The following is a 16,473-nucleotide window of genomic DNA, read 5'->3' as shown; positions in this document are numbered from 1 at the left end:
TCAATAGGACAGCCAGGATCTGGAGTGTAAAAACTGAAATTCTCAATTTATGGATGGGGTTACATGAGATGGCATCTACCTTACAAGTGAACAGGAGTCTAGAACCTGCAGGATTGTCCTGACACGGCCTGTGTAACGCTGCTGCTTCACGTAGGTTCTTGTTCGGGCTTGGTTCAGCCCCTGAAGTGGATGGGGTGGAAGTCAGCAAGTGGAGGGTGCTGCGTGGTGCTATGCGGTAGGGAGCTAGCAGGCAGCTCTTTGGGCTGCAGTCACTAAGAAATTTCGGCTCACCTTTGGAGAACAAGCTGCTTTTGTACAATTGCGAACCTGAGCTAGGAAGTAAATGTGTTGGGTTTTGAAAAGTGAAGCTTCTGAGTGCTGCTTTCTCATCCTTTCCCCCTCTGGTCCATTCTTAATTTTTAATTAAATTTTACATCTTTTAAAAAAAAAAAAAAAAAGAGGAAAAATTGTCTTGTGTATGTATTTCAATCTTAAAAACAGCTGAACAAAAGCAATTAGTTTAAACTTGGGGTCGTATAGCATGCAGTGATACGATGCTCTTCCTCCTCTGTGTTTTAATCGTAAGATGGGAGGAATCTTAGCCTGCTGCTGCAGCATAAAACTGATAAAAATTGTTTAACTGAGTAGATGGGAGCCACTTAGCCAACAGACTATTTCCTGATGATTGTAAATCCCTCATTCCTTGATGGTTAAGAGGCTTTCCATTTCTTTAACTTGAGCTGTGAAGTTAGAAGCACAGTGACATGAACAAACTCGGTTGCACAAACTCAGTAACACAAAACACAACTTCTACATCTGCATCTACATGACCCAAATTTTGTTCCAAAAGATGCAATTGCACAGCGTTTGTTAATACACCCTTCTGTGCACAAGCATTTTTTATTACTATTATTTTAGTTTGTAGTGTATAATCTTTGCAGTTGGTGCTGTGAGGCGTAGATGTGAGTTTATGGCCCTTATGCAGCTTGCTGTAGCAAAAGGTTGGAATTCCCTTTGGTGTCCTAAAGAAAATATAGTAAAAAAAAAAAGTGAAATCAGGACAGTTACTGGTACATCCCCTGTAGATAAGAAACTAATCAGGGCCATGGGAATCAGATGAGTGTCTCAGACCAAGGCTCTTACAGTAAGGAAGGCAGAGGGGCTGTAGGCATATGATCTCAGATGATACAGGCACAAGTTCCTTGCAGACTTTTAACATAACGTGTAGTGGTTTGAGCTACTCTGTATCCTAGGAGTCATTTTGGAACTTGAAATTTTGAAATTGGCTGCTTCTGAGTCAGAACTTCTCTGCCAAACCAAGACCAAATCTGTTCCTTCCTTCCATTACATGCACGTGCTCTTTCTTTTTCCTTTTAGATATGGACTTCCATCAGTGGCCTTGTGCCAGAAGGTTTGTTTCAGATCCCCTCTAGTTTGTTTGAAGTGGGATTCTCAGGCGTACAGGGTGAGAAGTGCAGCAGTTGCAAGCAATTCACTTCGTGGTGCTCTCGAGGGGAAATAAGATTAGGCTCTAAATTTAAAGGCAAGTTTGGGGATTCTGTGTTTCAAACCCTTTGAGGTAACGTGATGTTCAACTGAAGATTAAGATTCCTTCGAGCCAAGATTAAGAAATATAAATACAGAGATAAATATATCTTATATATATGCATATATATAGACAAACATGCAAACTAAACGTGTCAGGGGCATGCTGTACTATAAATAAGAAAATACTTTAACCTTTTATTGGAGCAGCTGTTTCCTTGCACTTGATGCAACATCTGCGGGACTGATTTAAGGATTTATTTTGGGCTCCTTCTGATATTTGGTGAGACTTCTTGTTTCTTAATGAATGTATTCTTCCCCTGGTTTAGACATACTTTGTGGTATACGCTGTAAAACTATTCGTTCATGTTGATATTTGCCTTTACATTTGATAAAAAGATGATAGTCTTTTAGATATAGTCTGCAGCAACAAAAAAAATCACTTATTGGGCTATCCATCTTGTGGGGGTGGGAAGGAATTAAAGTTTTTCAATTTTTTCCTGGTGCTTATATTGATTTTTGTATTTTTAATTAACTGTGGAGATATGATTTAATCAAACTTCCCAGGAAGCAGCATTAGTTTGGGCTAGTTCTGTGATATACTTTTCCTTTCTGTGTTTACTTTAGCGTGCCTGCCAGTTTCAAAACACGGTAGCGAGAATAAAAAGAAAAGAAATCTCCTTAACGTTGTGCTAGCTGGAGAATAACTTCAGTTCTGTATCAGTGCTCTGCCATAATTATAAGTGTTGGGCATTACTAATAGCCTTTTTCTTTTAATCATCTCCTTGTAGGATGCAGATCCCGCAGTTCTAAGGAGCTGATAGGTTGGTGATAGAAACATTCGCTGCCTAGGAAAGCGTTCTCATCCTCAAAACATGTAATCCCCACCACAGATGAGCTCCGCCCTGATAAATGAGATCAAATCCTCAGGTAGCCTGCAGAAAATCAGAGCTGGGGGACAGCTGGGCGACAGGGAGCAAGCTGGGGAGATGAAGAGCTAGTTAGAGCGGGGACACAGACGTGGGGGGAGGAGGGGAAGAGGAAGGCAAGCTGCTGGAGAAGAAATTTCCTCGTTTTATCCTCGACTGTGTACAGCAGACGCTGCTGCTGAATATTTGGGGTTGGTTTGTTTGTTTGTTAAACAGGCAGCCCATTCCCAAGTACAATAACAGCTTGTGACGCAGTCTAAACCTCCGAAATTTTTGGCAGTGTATCGGAGTTGTAATGAGATGCATTGACGCTTAAAGGATAATTAAAGATAATGAGGTATAGAGAAAGTGAAGTGGGAAGGCAGCGCGCTGCACTTCTGAAAGCCAGATGATGGCAGGCTGACTTTCGATGAAAAGAACTGATTTTCTAAATAGAAATTGTTACAGTTTCATCTGGGTATGTACATAGCAGCCGATGCGATGCCAGATTGTAGACTGTTGGTTAAATAGGAGAAACTGGGATTTAGTAGAGAAAATGAGTGTATAAAGGGGCGAACATAAATGGCCTGACTGAGAGGAGGGGGAACTCATTATTGGAGTCGCTGTGGATTAATTCTCTGATCACTCTTGCTTCATCTGACTCCGTGGCAAAGGTAAACATCAAGGGATGTTGCTGCCATAACCTGTGGATGATGCGAAGTTCAAAAAAAATGTTCTCATTATAGAAGGAAAAGCGTGACGCAGAAACGTCTGGGTGATTTTGTAGGGTTCAGGCCCAGACATGAGGGAGATCCCAACCGTTTTTGTGGTTGCAGCGTAAGGTTTTGCCAACTTCTTTCCACCTGGACTCCTCCTTCCTTTCTCTGGGAGACGTGGAGCAGTAGGAATGGGGTGAAATTTGGAGCTTTAGGGTGTTACAGGCTCAGAGCCTAAATAATCGTGTGGATGAAGGTAGGTCAGGGTACGAAGTAGCCAAGCTCATGGTGTGGTGAGCTCTGAAGGAGGTGTGTGCCCTCCTGGGACACAGCCACAGGGGGTGTTCCCAGTAGGTGCTGGTGGTGGTGGAACAAGCAGCTGGTGAGACATCGCTGGGTACGCTTCCGAAACAGTCATCTCTTTGGAGGAGGGGAAAAAAAAAAAAAGACTGAAACATGCAGAGACAGGCAGCTGGGGTGAATGGGAAAATGGATATCTCGTTAGAGAAAGCTTGAAGAGCTCCTCGTGGGCAGTCCGACCAAAGAAATCGTCTGCGTAAGTGTTGGCTGTAAATACACAGGTGGGGACTGCTGAGGCTGGGGGGAGCTATTTCAGCTGAAAGGCAATAGAAGCAAAGCAACAAGTGGGCATCCTCTGGCTGCCACTAAATTTAGGCGTAAAATTTCAAGTTGCAGTTGGGTTTTTGGAGTTGGCGGGGCTAGTTCTGAATTTTCTGAATGAGTTTCTGTGACCAAACAGCATTCCTGCAGCTTCAGTCCTCGGAGGCTTCTCGTGACGGGCAGGGATAACGCGGTGGGACGATGTGACGGTGGTGGCAGCATTTCCTCTGAAAAAAAGCAGCCACCTGGCATCTTCCCTGGGCTAACGGCACAGCTTCTGTTTTCTGATGGAGGTTACCAGGGGCATGGGAGGGGAACTGAGCCCTTTCATGTGGATTTACCCTTGCTGTGTTTGAAGTAGATGCTGAATTGTTTTTTTGGAGGGATCGTTCTCTTCATTTTCTTTGATGAAATGTGCAGGATGATGGAGACCTTAATTTTGGATGCCTCCACTAGATTCACAAAGATAGGTGGGATGAACCCAAGCCAAAGCATTTAAGAGGGAATAAATGATCTGTTTGGGATGTGGACGTGAAGCACCAAGGTATTCAACCCTGCAAAAGTCTTGAAAATTTGGTCATCACTGTACATTTTTCCTCTTGTATTTGACCCAGACAAAGAATTTCCCAAATTCCAGTGAGAAAAGTTTTCTAGAATGAGGGATGCAGTTTTTTTCCCAGTCTGATCTAGAAAAAAAAAAGCATCCAAGCAGTTGGGTTGCCCAAGTCTTGCTAAAAATTGATGGGATTTAGGCTTGTAGGCCAAAACACAAGGTACGTAGACTCCTCGTCATGGACATTGGGAAGCGCTGCCTACCCAAAGACATTGTGTGACCTTGTGGTTGCTTGAGAACTGGAATCTAATCTCTTTTGCATTGTAACTCGTGTCATAGTGTCTCTATACAGATTATTTTGATGCTATATGGAAAAAAGCAGTCAGTAACTTGCAGATAGAAGGGAGGACAATTGTAGCTGAAGATGCTGATGGTTAGATAAAGGAAATTGCTGATACACTGCGATGTGCTGTAACTTCATTGCATGTGGATCTCAGCAGTTTTACTTGTAGCATCAGGGCAGCAATGGAATAAAGTTTTGGGTTTGAAAGAGAGATCTGTGGCGGCTGGGACCAAGGGAAGGTGTTCAGTTCCTTGGGTGTTTTGTAGGAGGAGCAGTGGGTGAGATCTGGGCTGATAAATGTCATACTAGAGGAGACTGAGTCTAGAGCACACAGACTTTGCAGAAGTATATTTTTCAGTGCTGTGTGTAAAGGTTAATTCTTCACGTTCGTTTTTATTCAAGATGATATGTTGCTAGTGCTTCTGGCTGGAATTTCTTTTATACTCTGCTGAAAGCTTTTTAATGTTGCAGTTGATTTGATCACTATCTATTGGAATCTTCTGGTGGTTAATGTCAAAAACATCAGCCGTAAGAATCTAATCTTCCTAGATGGCATAAACAAACAACATTTTATTGACCTCTTTGTCCTTATATTTAACACCATCTTAAAGTGTATTGTCAGATCACTTTAGAAAAATCTTTTTTCCAAAACATGACAGCTTATAATAATATTTAAAAAAAGCAAATAGTCTTTTTTTTTCAGTTACCTTCCTAATAATGCGTTTTCTTTACAGATAAATTTGCGCCTCATCTTGGTGAGCGGGAAAACGAAAGAGTTCTTGTTCTCACCAAATGACTCTGCTGCAGATATTGCGAAGCACGTGTACGACAACTGGCCGATGGGTGAGTAGTTGTGTGCCTTTGGCATTTTACTGGCGAGTTCAAAGCTTCCCTGTGCTTTCAGGCTGAAGTCCTAATAAACCTGCCTCTGTTACCAACATTCAGATTATGTACGCTCGTTGTGTATGTGGGCAGAGATTTACATAGAAATACAGCTGCCATCCTGCCTTCTTCCTGTGTCTTAGGTGGGGTAGACTTGTAGGTGTCTTGACTATTTCCTGTTTTTTCCCCTAAAACTTGCTTTCTCAGAGTGAAGTTACTACTTTCTCTCTATCTTTAGATTCTTTTCTTGGTCAGTTTTGGTAGCAGATGTAATAAGTGGAAGACCTTGAAGTGTTGGAGATACAAAACCTTTTATGTGAGGACAGCTAGTGGAAAGCATGGCGTGTCACAGGAATACATTAATGGTATTCAGCCTCAAGTTCTTCTCACTTACTACCTTATCTTGGAAAGGATCTGTGTTAATGATATTTTCCCAGGAAAAAAAGTGTTATGTAAAAGAAGATTTTAAGAGGCATTAAAAGACGGGAGACTTGAAGGTGTTTGTATAAATGTATTTGGTGTTACGCGGGAATATCAAACCAGGAAAATGGAATTGAGAACTAAGATGTTTATTCACATATGTGAATGGTTCCACAAAAACAAAGTCCTTCTGTTTTCCCTGAGTATGATTTCGTGGGAAAATAGCCAAAGCACAGGCATAGCCTTATATATGATGAAAGAAAATGCTTCCTTTGGTAGAGGACTTCATCTGGGTTACTATTTTGATGTGAAAAAGCCTGCTATTTACACAAACTCCAACACTGCGATATCTGTTCCTGTGGTGAGTTCCTCGAAGAGGTAGGACAGACAATCTATGCCATAAAGTTAGTGCTGATAAGCTGTATTTTAGGCCTTAAACTTGCTATCTTTGAGGTCAGGAGGAACAGGGGTTTGGGCGACTTGTTTGTTTGTTTTGGTGGGATGCAGCGTTACATGTTTAATAAAACACGTAATGAATGAAGAAGTTGTAGTCCGAAGTATTAGATAGAGATGTTCAGCACTTTTACAGCAAGAAATCTGGTTGGTGAAGGATTTTGTTGGAGCTGCTGCACATGTTTTAATGCAAGCCTGGAAAGTGGTTGGCATTGGTTGTTCTTTGGTTACATTTGTCTGAATTAGTAAAGACAGAACTGTGTTTCTCTTACCCAAGTTCATTCCTGAGCATGTGATCTTGCAATCTGACATCTGCATCCTACCTCTTCGTATGCAGGGCATTAAGCTCAGAAGCAAGGGGTTATTTCATGAGTTTGATTTGTGCTGCAGCATGTGATGAGGAAACCTTTGGCAAACTCAGTAGTTTAGGCTTGTGATGTGATACATCAAGTAATACTGAATACTGAAGGCAATAGTAATAATAAAGGTGATTTCATTCCACTATAGCAAAACAGATGCATTGGGTGGTTGGAGCATTGGAATGAGCGTGCGTTGTGGGCTTGGTTCAGCTCTCCTTTATGCTAGTAAAGATTTAAGGCCAGTAAAGTCACTGATTTTGGTGGACATAATACAGGTTGACAGAACAGCACCAGAGATGAAAGTATTGCCACGTTAGTGTTCTGTTATGTGAGTTTGTTTCTAATGTGGTCTGCTCCTACTGCAACCTGAGGAGCTTGAAGGTTGCAGATGGAGTTTCTGTCTGGGAGGAAACCCAGTCTGCAAAGTCTCATCTTTAAAGAAAACAAAAAGCAGAACTGGACGTAGAAGCATTGGTTCAAATACCTGGCGTCCCCCAGGAGTGCTCTGAATCTTCTTGATGAATATTTAATTGCCTGTGCAAAGAAGAATAATGTCAATGTAAAAGACACAGGAAAAAACTACTTGAGAAAAGTATGTAGGTTTTCACATGTTACTTGCCTACAGGCTATTTGCAGAGTGAGAGCACTCTTCTGTACCACAGCACTGAGAAATCCCAGTGAGGACAAAAGTTTATGTCAGACAGAGGAAATGATTGTTTTTAGTGTCATTTTGACTTGTCATGATCTTATGAGGAAGAAAATTCATGAGAGATCCTCAGTCATATGCCTAGCAAGCTTAAGGCCAAACTCTCCTCCAATTTTTGTAATGCAGCTGTTAATTAAGGATTTCCTGACGGGTAGTGGGGAATGCTGACTTAATTTCATGTACAAATCTAGGTAGGATTCCTCTTCCCTGCCTTCCTTCTAGACAGTGTTAAAAGATACTTGTTGTACAGTGGTTATCTGCTATATTTTTAAAAACAACAAAAAATTTTAAAAGCCTAGGTAAATATTTTTTCCTTTAGTCATCATTGGTGGAATTTGGAAATGGAAAAGGTGTCAGAAAGAAATGTTTCGGACTGTGAGCCAAGAAGCAAAAATTAAAAGAATGGGCAAATTGGCAGGTTAACAGTGAGGAAATACCTGTGCCAAAACACAGTCTGTTGTCTTCTGGTTGCTGTTTTATATCGCTACGGTCCTGTAAATTGGCTTCTCTTCACAGCCCTAGTCTCTGTGGAGTTCAGATGCGATAGAGTAAAAAGAAAGAAAGAAACCAATACCTTCCAAAAAATAAATAGTTTGTCCTAGCAGTGTGGTAATTCCGATCCTTGGTTGTCTTCCCAGCACAGCAAAAATGGCTCGTGCAAGACGGTCGCATCAGGCAACGAGCGGAGATAATTGCAATTCAGATGGCTTTGGCTGCCGAATTTTACCCCAGCTGCTACCCCAGGCCTGCTGCAGTAGCCTCGGCCTCCCCCATGCTCTCCTTCACACCAGGGCCTCTTCTATGCTCCCCACGGCACTGCCTTCTGTTTTAAATGCTTCCCTGTCTCTCCTTTTCACTTCTTCCCCTTTTGTGGGGCCGGTTGCCGCTGTCCGTGTGCTAATTGTATGTTCCCAGTAAGCAGGTTGGTGTCTGTCTGTCCTGATCCCTTGCTTGAATATTCATTTTCATATAAAAACACTACAAAAGCAGCAAAAAATCACGTCTGTGAGCAGCTGTTACCAGGTAGCTGGTCAGCTACGGAGCAGAAGACACTACTCCCAGAGAGAGGCCATTTAAATTCGGCGTTTAAAGGTTTTTATGGTACTTATTCTGAAAGCAAAGTGCAGATGTATTTGTTTTTCACATTGTGACGGGGAGCAGCGAAGGAGTGGGAAGCGATCATCTCAGCTTATAAATGATTTATTGCAGCCGAGGCGTTATGGGAAACGCATTATAGGAAAATGCAGGCTTGTTTTTCCCGAATCACCGTTCTCCCCATGAAACCATATCCAGCTTGTTCTTGGAGAAGTTCCTTAAAATACGCCCGTAAAAGCCTCCTCTGTTCGGCCTCCCCGCAGCCGCTGCCGGGTCGGGGGCTGCTCATTTCTCTGCCGCCTCTGGACACGGAGCTGGCTCAATCTGGTTGGCATCGAGCACCACCGAGCTGCCCACGCCGGGCTTGAGGCTCTGTGATCTGGGAATCCTCTTTCAGACGACCGATCACGTGCACGTCGGCTCTGCGTGTGGCTGCAGAGAGGCTCGGGCTAGGCAGGGAACTGGGGAGGATGAGTGTGGCTCCAGGATGGAGCCCCTGGACTGGAAGAAATCAAGGCAATTTTAGCAAAGTGGGCGTTCAGCCTCAGTGTAAACAGGAAGCAATTTGTTCTTAAAAGTATCTCGTGCAGGGCTTGTGTGTATGTTAAATAGCTCATGTGATCTGTGAGTTCGTAATATTTAGTTTGTAATATTTATAGGCATAAAATTAGGGGATTCCAATGCTCAGTGTCAAATAATACATTTAAGAATAACTTTCAGGAGTGAATTGTCTTTCTGTATCTTTAGTCTGTGCTCTCTGCAGTGTTCCATGCAAGAAAATCCTCTCCCAGGTTTTCTTCTTAAGTAAAGGTGAGAAATAACCAAAGATGTTGCCATTACAACCTAACCGTGGAAATTCTCTTCCTTTTCAGACTGGGAAGAAGAGCAAGTCAGCAGTCCAAATATCTTGCGGCTTATTTATCAAGGGAGGTTTCTTCATGGCAATGTGACACTAGGAGGTACGAAAATGATTTCCATTATCCATGTTACAGCCAGGCAAAGGGGATTTTTTGTACGATGCAGTAAATACTAATTTGGTGTTGAAGATCACAATGTGCCTTGCTGCGTGCTATTTTGCTTTGGCACAGGATGACATTGCATTTTATCTTGCATATTTTTCCATCTTGTTATGACTAGTTAAACTCTGGGATGTACCAATTGGCGAGTCAAGTCTCCTCTTGCATTAAGAGGCAGTAATGTTGCTTTTATCTGTTGTCTTCCTAAATAGAATATTTTTTTCCACTTCTCTTACACTGTATTTGAGGGCAAGTTACTACATAAATGTCTCAAGAGCTTCAAAATATTTTCTAAAGATTATGGTAATTGGCTAAACAATGCTTCAAACCGTAGTGCAATGAAGAAAGACACCCTATGAATGAGAATGAGGGGAAGCATTCTTGATGTCCAGTGCTCTCCCAGGGATACAATTGCATAGTTATGTGAAAACAAAAGTAAATGGCTTCACTTCGGATGCTAAGGAAATACAATTCAATTATGCCCCCTTGTGGCAAGTGTTTTCATGCAATTACACTCCTTGGTGGGTATCTTGGATGGAAATATGACACAAATTTGTTGCAATCTTTCCCTTTATCAATCAAAGTTGCCTCCTTTGAGCAATTTCAAAAGCAAATTATTCAAAGGGACCTGGACAGCCTTGAGAAGTGGGCCCATGTGGACTGATGAGGTTCAACAAGTCCAAGTGGACGGTGCTGCACTGGGGCAGTCAATCCCAGCCATGAGCACCATGAGGGATTTGTCTCTGTTGGTGGAGGGAGTGGGTTGTGCCCCTCTGCTCTGCCCTCATAAAGCCCTGCTTAGAGTGCTACATCCAGGGCTGGGGCCCCCAGCACCAGAAGGATATGGGGCTGTTAGAGTGAGTCCAGGGGAGAGAGGGCCACAAAGATGGTGAGAGCTGGAGCACCTCTCCCATGGGGACAGGCTGAGAGAGCTGGGGATTTTCAGCCTGGAGAAGAGGAGGCTCTGGAGAGACCTCCCTGCAGCTTTTCAATACCTAAAGAGGGCTTATAAAAAAGATGGAGAGCGTATTTTTGCTCAGTCAGATAATGACAGGACAAGGGGGAATGGCTTTAAACCAAGAGGGTAGGTTTAGATTAGGTATAAGGAAGAAATTTTTCCCTCAGAGGGTGGTGAGGCCCTGGCACAGGCTGCCCAGAGAAGCTGTGGCTGCCCCATCCCTGGAGGTGCTCAAGGCCAGGCTGGGTGGGGCTTTGGGCAACCTGGTGTGGTGGGAGGTGTCCCTGCCCATTGTAGGATCACTAATGAATTGTTTCTGAAGTCCAACTGAACCTGAAAGGAGTATTTTCTGACTGCTTATGGTGGCCTTTCCCTTAAGGAATGACTGGGATGATTCAGCCCTTGATTTTCTTTCTGATGTTACTGGTGTTGGCTGGTTCCAATGGGTTTACTCTCCATATAAATCAATTTTTAATCCTGCTGTATATACTGACAAGATCATCGTCAATTCAGCTGAGAGAACTATGTAATTCTTATCTCTTCAATTACCTGGTGCCAATGAGCACAGCTAGTAGAAGTTAAGGAAGCAGTTGAGACAAGTGTTATAAATTTTGGTTCATCTCTGGGATTACAGACATGAGATTTATCATACATTTTTCCAGGCAAGTACAGCTAAATGGGACTTTCTTTACTAATCATCTCTAGGTGTTGTTCTTGACTACCAGTGCTTGTTTCCTTTACTGATACCTGTCTAAATCTGAAGCAATCTTGAATATTTGTTTAACAAGTAAGGCTGAAAAATAATAGCTGCGTGCTGTTGACTCTTGCATCAGCTCAGATCCTCCCCGCATTTTGGACACTTACTTGAGTTCAGGGCTTTTTAGTTCACTGTTAATCATTCATGCGTTGCAATTTAATCATCATGATTTTACCCCGAGGATCAGACACGTATGTTAATATTTCTCAAAGATCTTTCTGTTGCTGCATTGCTTTAATAAAAAAAAAAATAAATCCTAAAACACTGGCTTCAGTTTGAACAAATTTATCTAGAGTAAGATAACAGCTGAAAGGGCAATGGCGATTCATGATTGCCTGAAAAGACTTTAGGACTTCAAAGTTACTGCCAATAACCCCAAGTGAGCTGGCTATTTTTAAAAGAAAGGGGAAAAAAAAACTTTCTTGTTAAATACCAGATATATTTAGTTTCTTGTGTTGTCATCATACAGTTCCATTAGGCTTTTCTGTTTGCAGCTCTGTGTAACTGCTGTAGCACACAGTGCTTTATTTGCTTTGGGTGATTAGGAAATATTGACTGGAATTTGGACTTACTGTGTACTGAAGGTCGCTTTATCAACCAGCGAAACAAGAGTTTCCAAGGAAACAGCTTGTTGTGCGTTTTTTAAAGAGGAGACCCTTTTCAATCCCATTTAAAATGATATTGTAACGCTCTAGTCGTAACCTTACATGTGAATAGGATTTGAGACCCTTTTAAAGGGAGACGCCTCAAAAAATGACAGGTAAACAGGAAGGACTGGCTTTTGAGTGGAAAAAAACGTATTTCAGAGAAACCATTTCTTTTGCCACCTTTCTGAATGGGCTGTCACTACAGGAAGAGCTGAGCTGATGGCATTGCGAGTGGGAAGGAGATTGAGATGTCTCTGCAGAGCTTGCCGTGCCTCTGCCTGGGGTGCTGGAGCCACCACTTGCCTCCTGCCTGTGCGAAGGGCTGGGGAGGAAGCGGGGCAGAGTTTGTTGTTCAGCCTCCAACAGGAAATTTTACCCTTGAGTTAAATGCTTTGCAGGTTGTGCCTGAAGTGATACATCTGAAATAGTGAGGGAGGTGACAGCCCTATTTGTCTTGTTAGGTAGTGGCAGTAGGCAATGCTTTACTCGCATGGCACGCACACACCAAAAGAGGGTGAAAAGAAAATTCTGATGGTAAAAACTCTGAAATAAAAGCAGGATTACATAGATGAGAAAGGAATTAAATAAAATTTTGCTTTAAGTAAGGTGAAGGGATGAAAGAGCAGAGATGATAGAAGGAAAGGGTTACTGAGCATAGGTTAAGGTGCTCTCTTTCTTTCACGGTGCTCCAAAGAAAGCAACTGTTGGAAATTGCTAATAAGAACTTGTGCGAACTATGCAAACTATTAGCTGAAATGAATTAATTAAAATATTAGCATACTTTTTACTTGATTACTGTAAATAATTAATCTCCACAGCTCACTAATCAAGTCTCCTTGAGTGTCTTGATATTATATAAGATGTCCCTAATGTGATTAGTTCATAAAATCTTGGTCTGTCCTGGGTCTAAGAGTTTCTGTAATGAAAAGAATACTTTTTATACTGAGTTTAACAGGCTCTTAACATATTCTTTTCTGTGATACAATGGAAACTCTGAATCGAGTACCCAAAATACTTCATCCTTGCCAAGCTTTAACCAAGCAATAGCTTCTAGTTGCAGGCACAGGGCAGTCCTTCAGGTAAACTAAGTGGTGTTCAGGTCTGATTTTTTTTTTTTTTTTTCCCTAGACAGCTCTTCCCACAGCACAGCTACGTGAGAGAAGTTTATCTGTGTATCCCTCCATGTTTACACCAGTACCGTAATCGTGACTTGATTTTTTTCAAAGACATAGGCCATAAAAATGAGTTAGTGGCATTGTTGCAGCTGGGCTTGTATTGAACGTAAGAAGTAAGGAAATACTACGTTGTGGATTTTACTGAATGCTGGATGTATGCTGTAGTGATTGAAATGAGTAAAAGGATTTTATCTTCAGTTACCTTCAGGTTTATTGGACTTTTGTTATTCATTTATTCACTTAAAATGATTTGGTGCGCCGTATGTGAAAATATTAGTTGTAAATTGAATTTAAGACGAAAAATTCTAGTCGAGGCAAAATGATTTGTGTGCTTAGGCTTAAGTTCTTGTTACATTTATCATTTTTTCCCTTATAAATGGAGGAACAAGCTTCAAAGAATGCATCCTTACATTGCATTTCTCAGAAAAATAATCAAGAAAGTTGTTTAGTCTTAGGATGAGGCATGAGGAAATGTAGCTAAAATAAAGAACTCATTAAAACAAACATTCAGAAATCCACATCATGGATCTAAGTATGTTTTAGGATAATCTGTTTTTCAGCAGTGGTTTTTATGTTCTGGGTGTCTTAGAACTAACAATTCGCTGGTTGACCTAGCTGGTTTTTTTCCATCCTTATGAATAAAGGGCATGTTAAAGCACCTGAGTCTTGGCCTTCCACTTTTACTCAGAAGAAGGAAGCTAAACTTCATAACAGGGATCTCAGACCTCCAAGAACACCACGTTTCAAGTGATTATTATCAGGTTCTAAGACTGTAATCTGCAAAGCTTTAGTCAGAATGCCTTTATAGATTTATTTAATACGCAATTCAAACCTAACAGTATGAACTTTTTGAACAGATGCTAATCCAATCAACATTAGTTTCAACTGGGTGTTTTGAAGAAGCAAATCTACTGTAACGTATTAGTAAATCTCCCCTTCTCCTTTTGCAGCATTAAAACTTCCTTTTGGCAAAACAACAGTGATGCATTTGGTGGCTAGAGAGACATTGCCAGAACCAAATTCTCAAGGTACGCTGTGCAACAGAGGTATTTCTTGCTCAATTATGTGGCAAAATAGTCAAATATCTTACAGGCTTTGAGTATTTCATAGTGGAGAAAAGTCCTTGTGGTCTTGTGAAGCAAGTATTAGAATGCTTTTGTACATCTTCCTTATAGAAGACTAAGAAATTACTTTTCTTTTTTAGCATTTCTGTAAAAAAAAAAAAAAAAATAATAAATATATATATCAAAAATTACTCAAACCTTAAAAGCTCTGTTTTTATTGTTAAAAAGATATTCTTGATTTACTTTCATCATTTTGTTATTTTATGTATGCATGGGGATAATAACGATAAACACATAAATATCTTCACTAAAAATAGTAAGACATTCTTCAATCAAGTCTATTCATGCACAAAACCACCTAATCATTTTAGAAATGGCTTCTAAGCAAAACTTTCTTCTTGTTCCGCAGGTCAAAGGAACCGTGAAAAAACTGGAGAAAGCAATTGCTGTGTAATCCTGTAAACCTTGTTAGCTTTACCTGCTAAGTGTGATGTAATATAGTCTTTGTCTTTCATGCTGCTGGAATAGAAGAGGCCCTACCTTGCTTCAAACACCTGTAGGAAGAGCCTGTCTGTAAATCCATGGAACTGAAATATTACACGAACACTGTCTCATTAGTCTTTTTTTTAAGGAGAAAGATCTATGAACACTTTCATTGTGTTTTGTTTTTTTTTTTTTTTAATTCCTGCTTTTTGTTTGTTGAATAATCTTATAATACATCGGTTCTTGAACAAATTTGATCTCCAGAAAAATTAATGTGTTCTTTTCCATAGCAGGAATCATTTTGCTGCCAGAGAAATGTCCATTAACTGGGTCTAACTATAGTCAAGCTTTCTAGATGCAATTTGCACTAAATATGGTTGACAGTATATTTCTTATCAACAATCTTTAACAATATTTGAGATACCTAGTAATAACCTACAATGCAACACTGGAAAATAGTATATCTATAATTAAAGCAAATCTCATTTTTGGCCAAATCAAAGGAAAAACTGTTAAGTCCATTCTACCTGAGTCAACCTTGGTGGCCGAACTGGCACAGAATACTAACTAAACCGAGTCTAACTATATATATTTTCACTACGACAAACAAAAAAACTATGTGCCTGTAATTTAAAAGCACTCTGTAGAGGGCTGATGAAACTAATTTTTTTCGTTACTGCGTGCACTCTATCTCGTGCGTTAGGTGAGTGCTTAATTCAGACAGCACAAACAAGTGCAGAGAGTGCATTTCCTAGCCTTAATATGGGAGGGGTAATTTCCTGTAGTTCATAGGCTTTTATTATTGTGCATAAATGTTAGAAAACATCATTTACTAATCAATTTTATGTATTTGAATATTGGCAATTGGTGTTTTTCAGTCACTTTCTCATCTGTACCTTAGTGTCCAGTGTCATGCTTACTCATTAGAGACTTCAAAAGAATTATTAAAGTTTAAAAAGCAAAAAGAAAAACCTCTGCCATAGTACTAGTTTTGTTTCTTTACGTAATCTGCATTTGGTATTAGTGCTTGCAATTGTATTAAAATCAAAAGCTGAGTTTTGAAGGCATACGTAATTAAAAAAGGATGCCATTCTTTCATTTCATATCAATAATTTAAACATTGATATGCTAAAGAAATTTGCACAGCACTAAAGCATGAGCTAGTTTCATCTAAACCTGTAAAAATAATAATAAAAAAAAATTAAAAAATAAAAGATTTTATATTTTTTTCACTGGGGAGGAATTCTTCCTGGCTGAAATTACAAATACGTGTAGAATATATTTAATAAAAATCTTATAAAATACATAACTATAGAAGTTAAATATAGATTGGCGTGTAGTATAATAGAACAATATTCCATATAAATAGCTTTAGCCTTTAAAGAAAGTCACAGGTTGACATTGTGTTCTGTACTTAAGTGTCCACAACTCCTACAGATGTTCCGTGTAATCGTTTTTTCGAATGATTGGCATCATTCAAATGTAATCAGGTTATTTTACCCATTGTTACTGCTTTGATGAAATGCTTTATATGCAGTAGATTTACAAAAATATTGTTCATACTGATCAGAATTAAATTTGTATAGAGCAGAGTTTTAAAACAAATTGTAAATAGCACTAAACATTTTCTTTCTGCAACCTGTACTGATAGACTCCTCTGTAAACTAAATAAAAGAATATTGTAGTGCATCTCGGTGGTGTGTTAAGGGTTGTGACTGGGTCTGTAACTAGTATTAATACTTTTTAATCTGGAAGCTAATAAGGACTCCATT

The 16,473-nt window shown here is 40.2% G+C and overlaps 1 protein-coding gene across 1 annotated transcript in view; it reads left to right on the top strand.

Annotated features, from left to right (window-relative positions):
- Window positions 1–15,915, top strand: part of UBL3 (ubiquitin like 3) — a 53,200-nt gene extending 37,285 nt beyond the window's left edge. Inside the window, exons 2-5 of the mRNA XM_082751936.1 lie at window positions 5,421–5,529; window positions 9,474–9,560; window positions 14,105–14,182; window positions 14,628–15,915. Of these exons, the coding sequence (XP_082608062.1) occupies window positions 5,421–5,529; window positions 9,474–9,560; window positions 14,105–14,182; window positions 14,628–14,680 (327 nt within the window). The 3' untranslated portion in view covers window positions 14,681–15,915. The remainder of the gene's footprint in view (window positions 1–5,420; window positions 5,530–9,473; window positions 9,561–14,104; window positions 14,183–14,627) is intronic.
- The last annotated feature ends 558 nt before the right edge of the window (window positions 15,916–16,473 follow it).

This window comes from Aythya marila, assembly GCF_965140915.1.
Source record: "Aythya marila genome assembly, chromosome: 1".
Classification (NCBI taxonomy): Eukaryota; Metazoa; Chordata; class Aves; order Anseriformes; family Anatidae; genus Aythya; species Aythya marila.
Note: the sequence above shows the minus strand (reverse complement) of the source record. Positions and strands in the feature narration are given on the sequence as shown.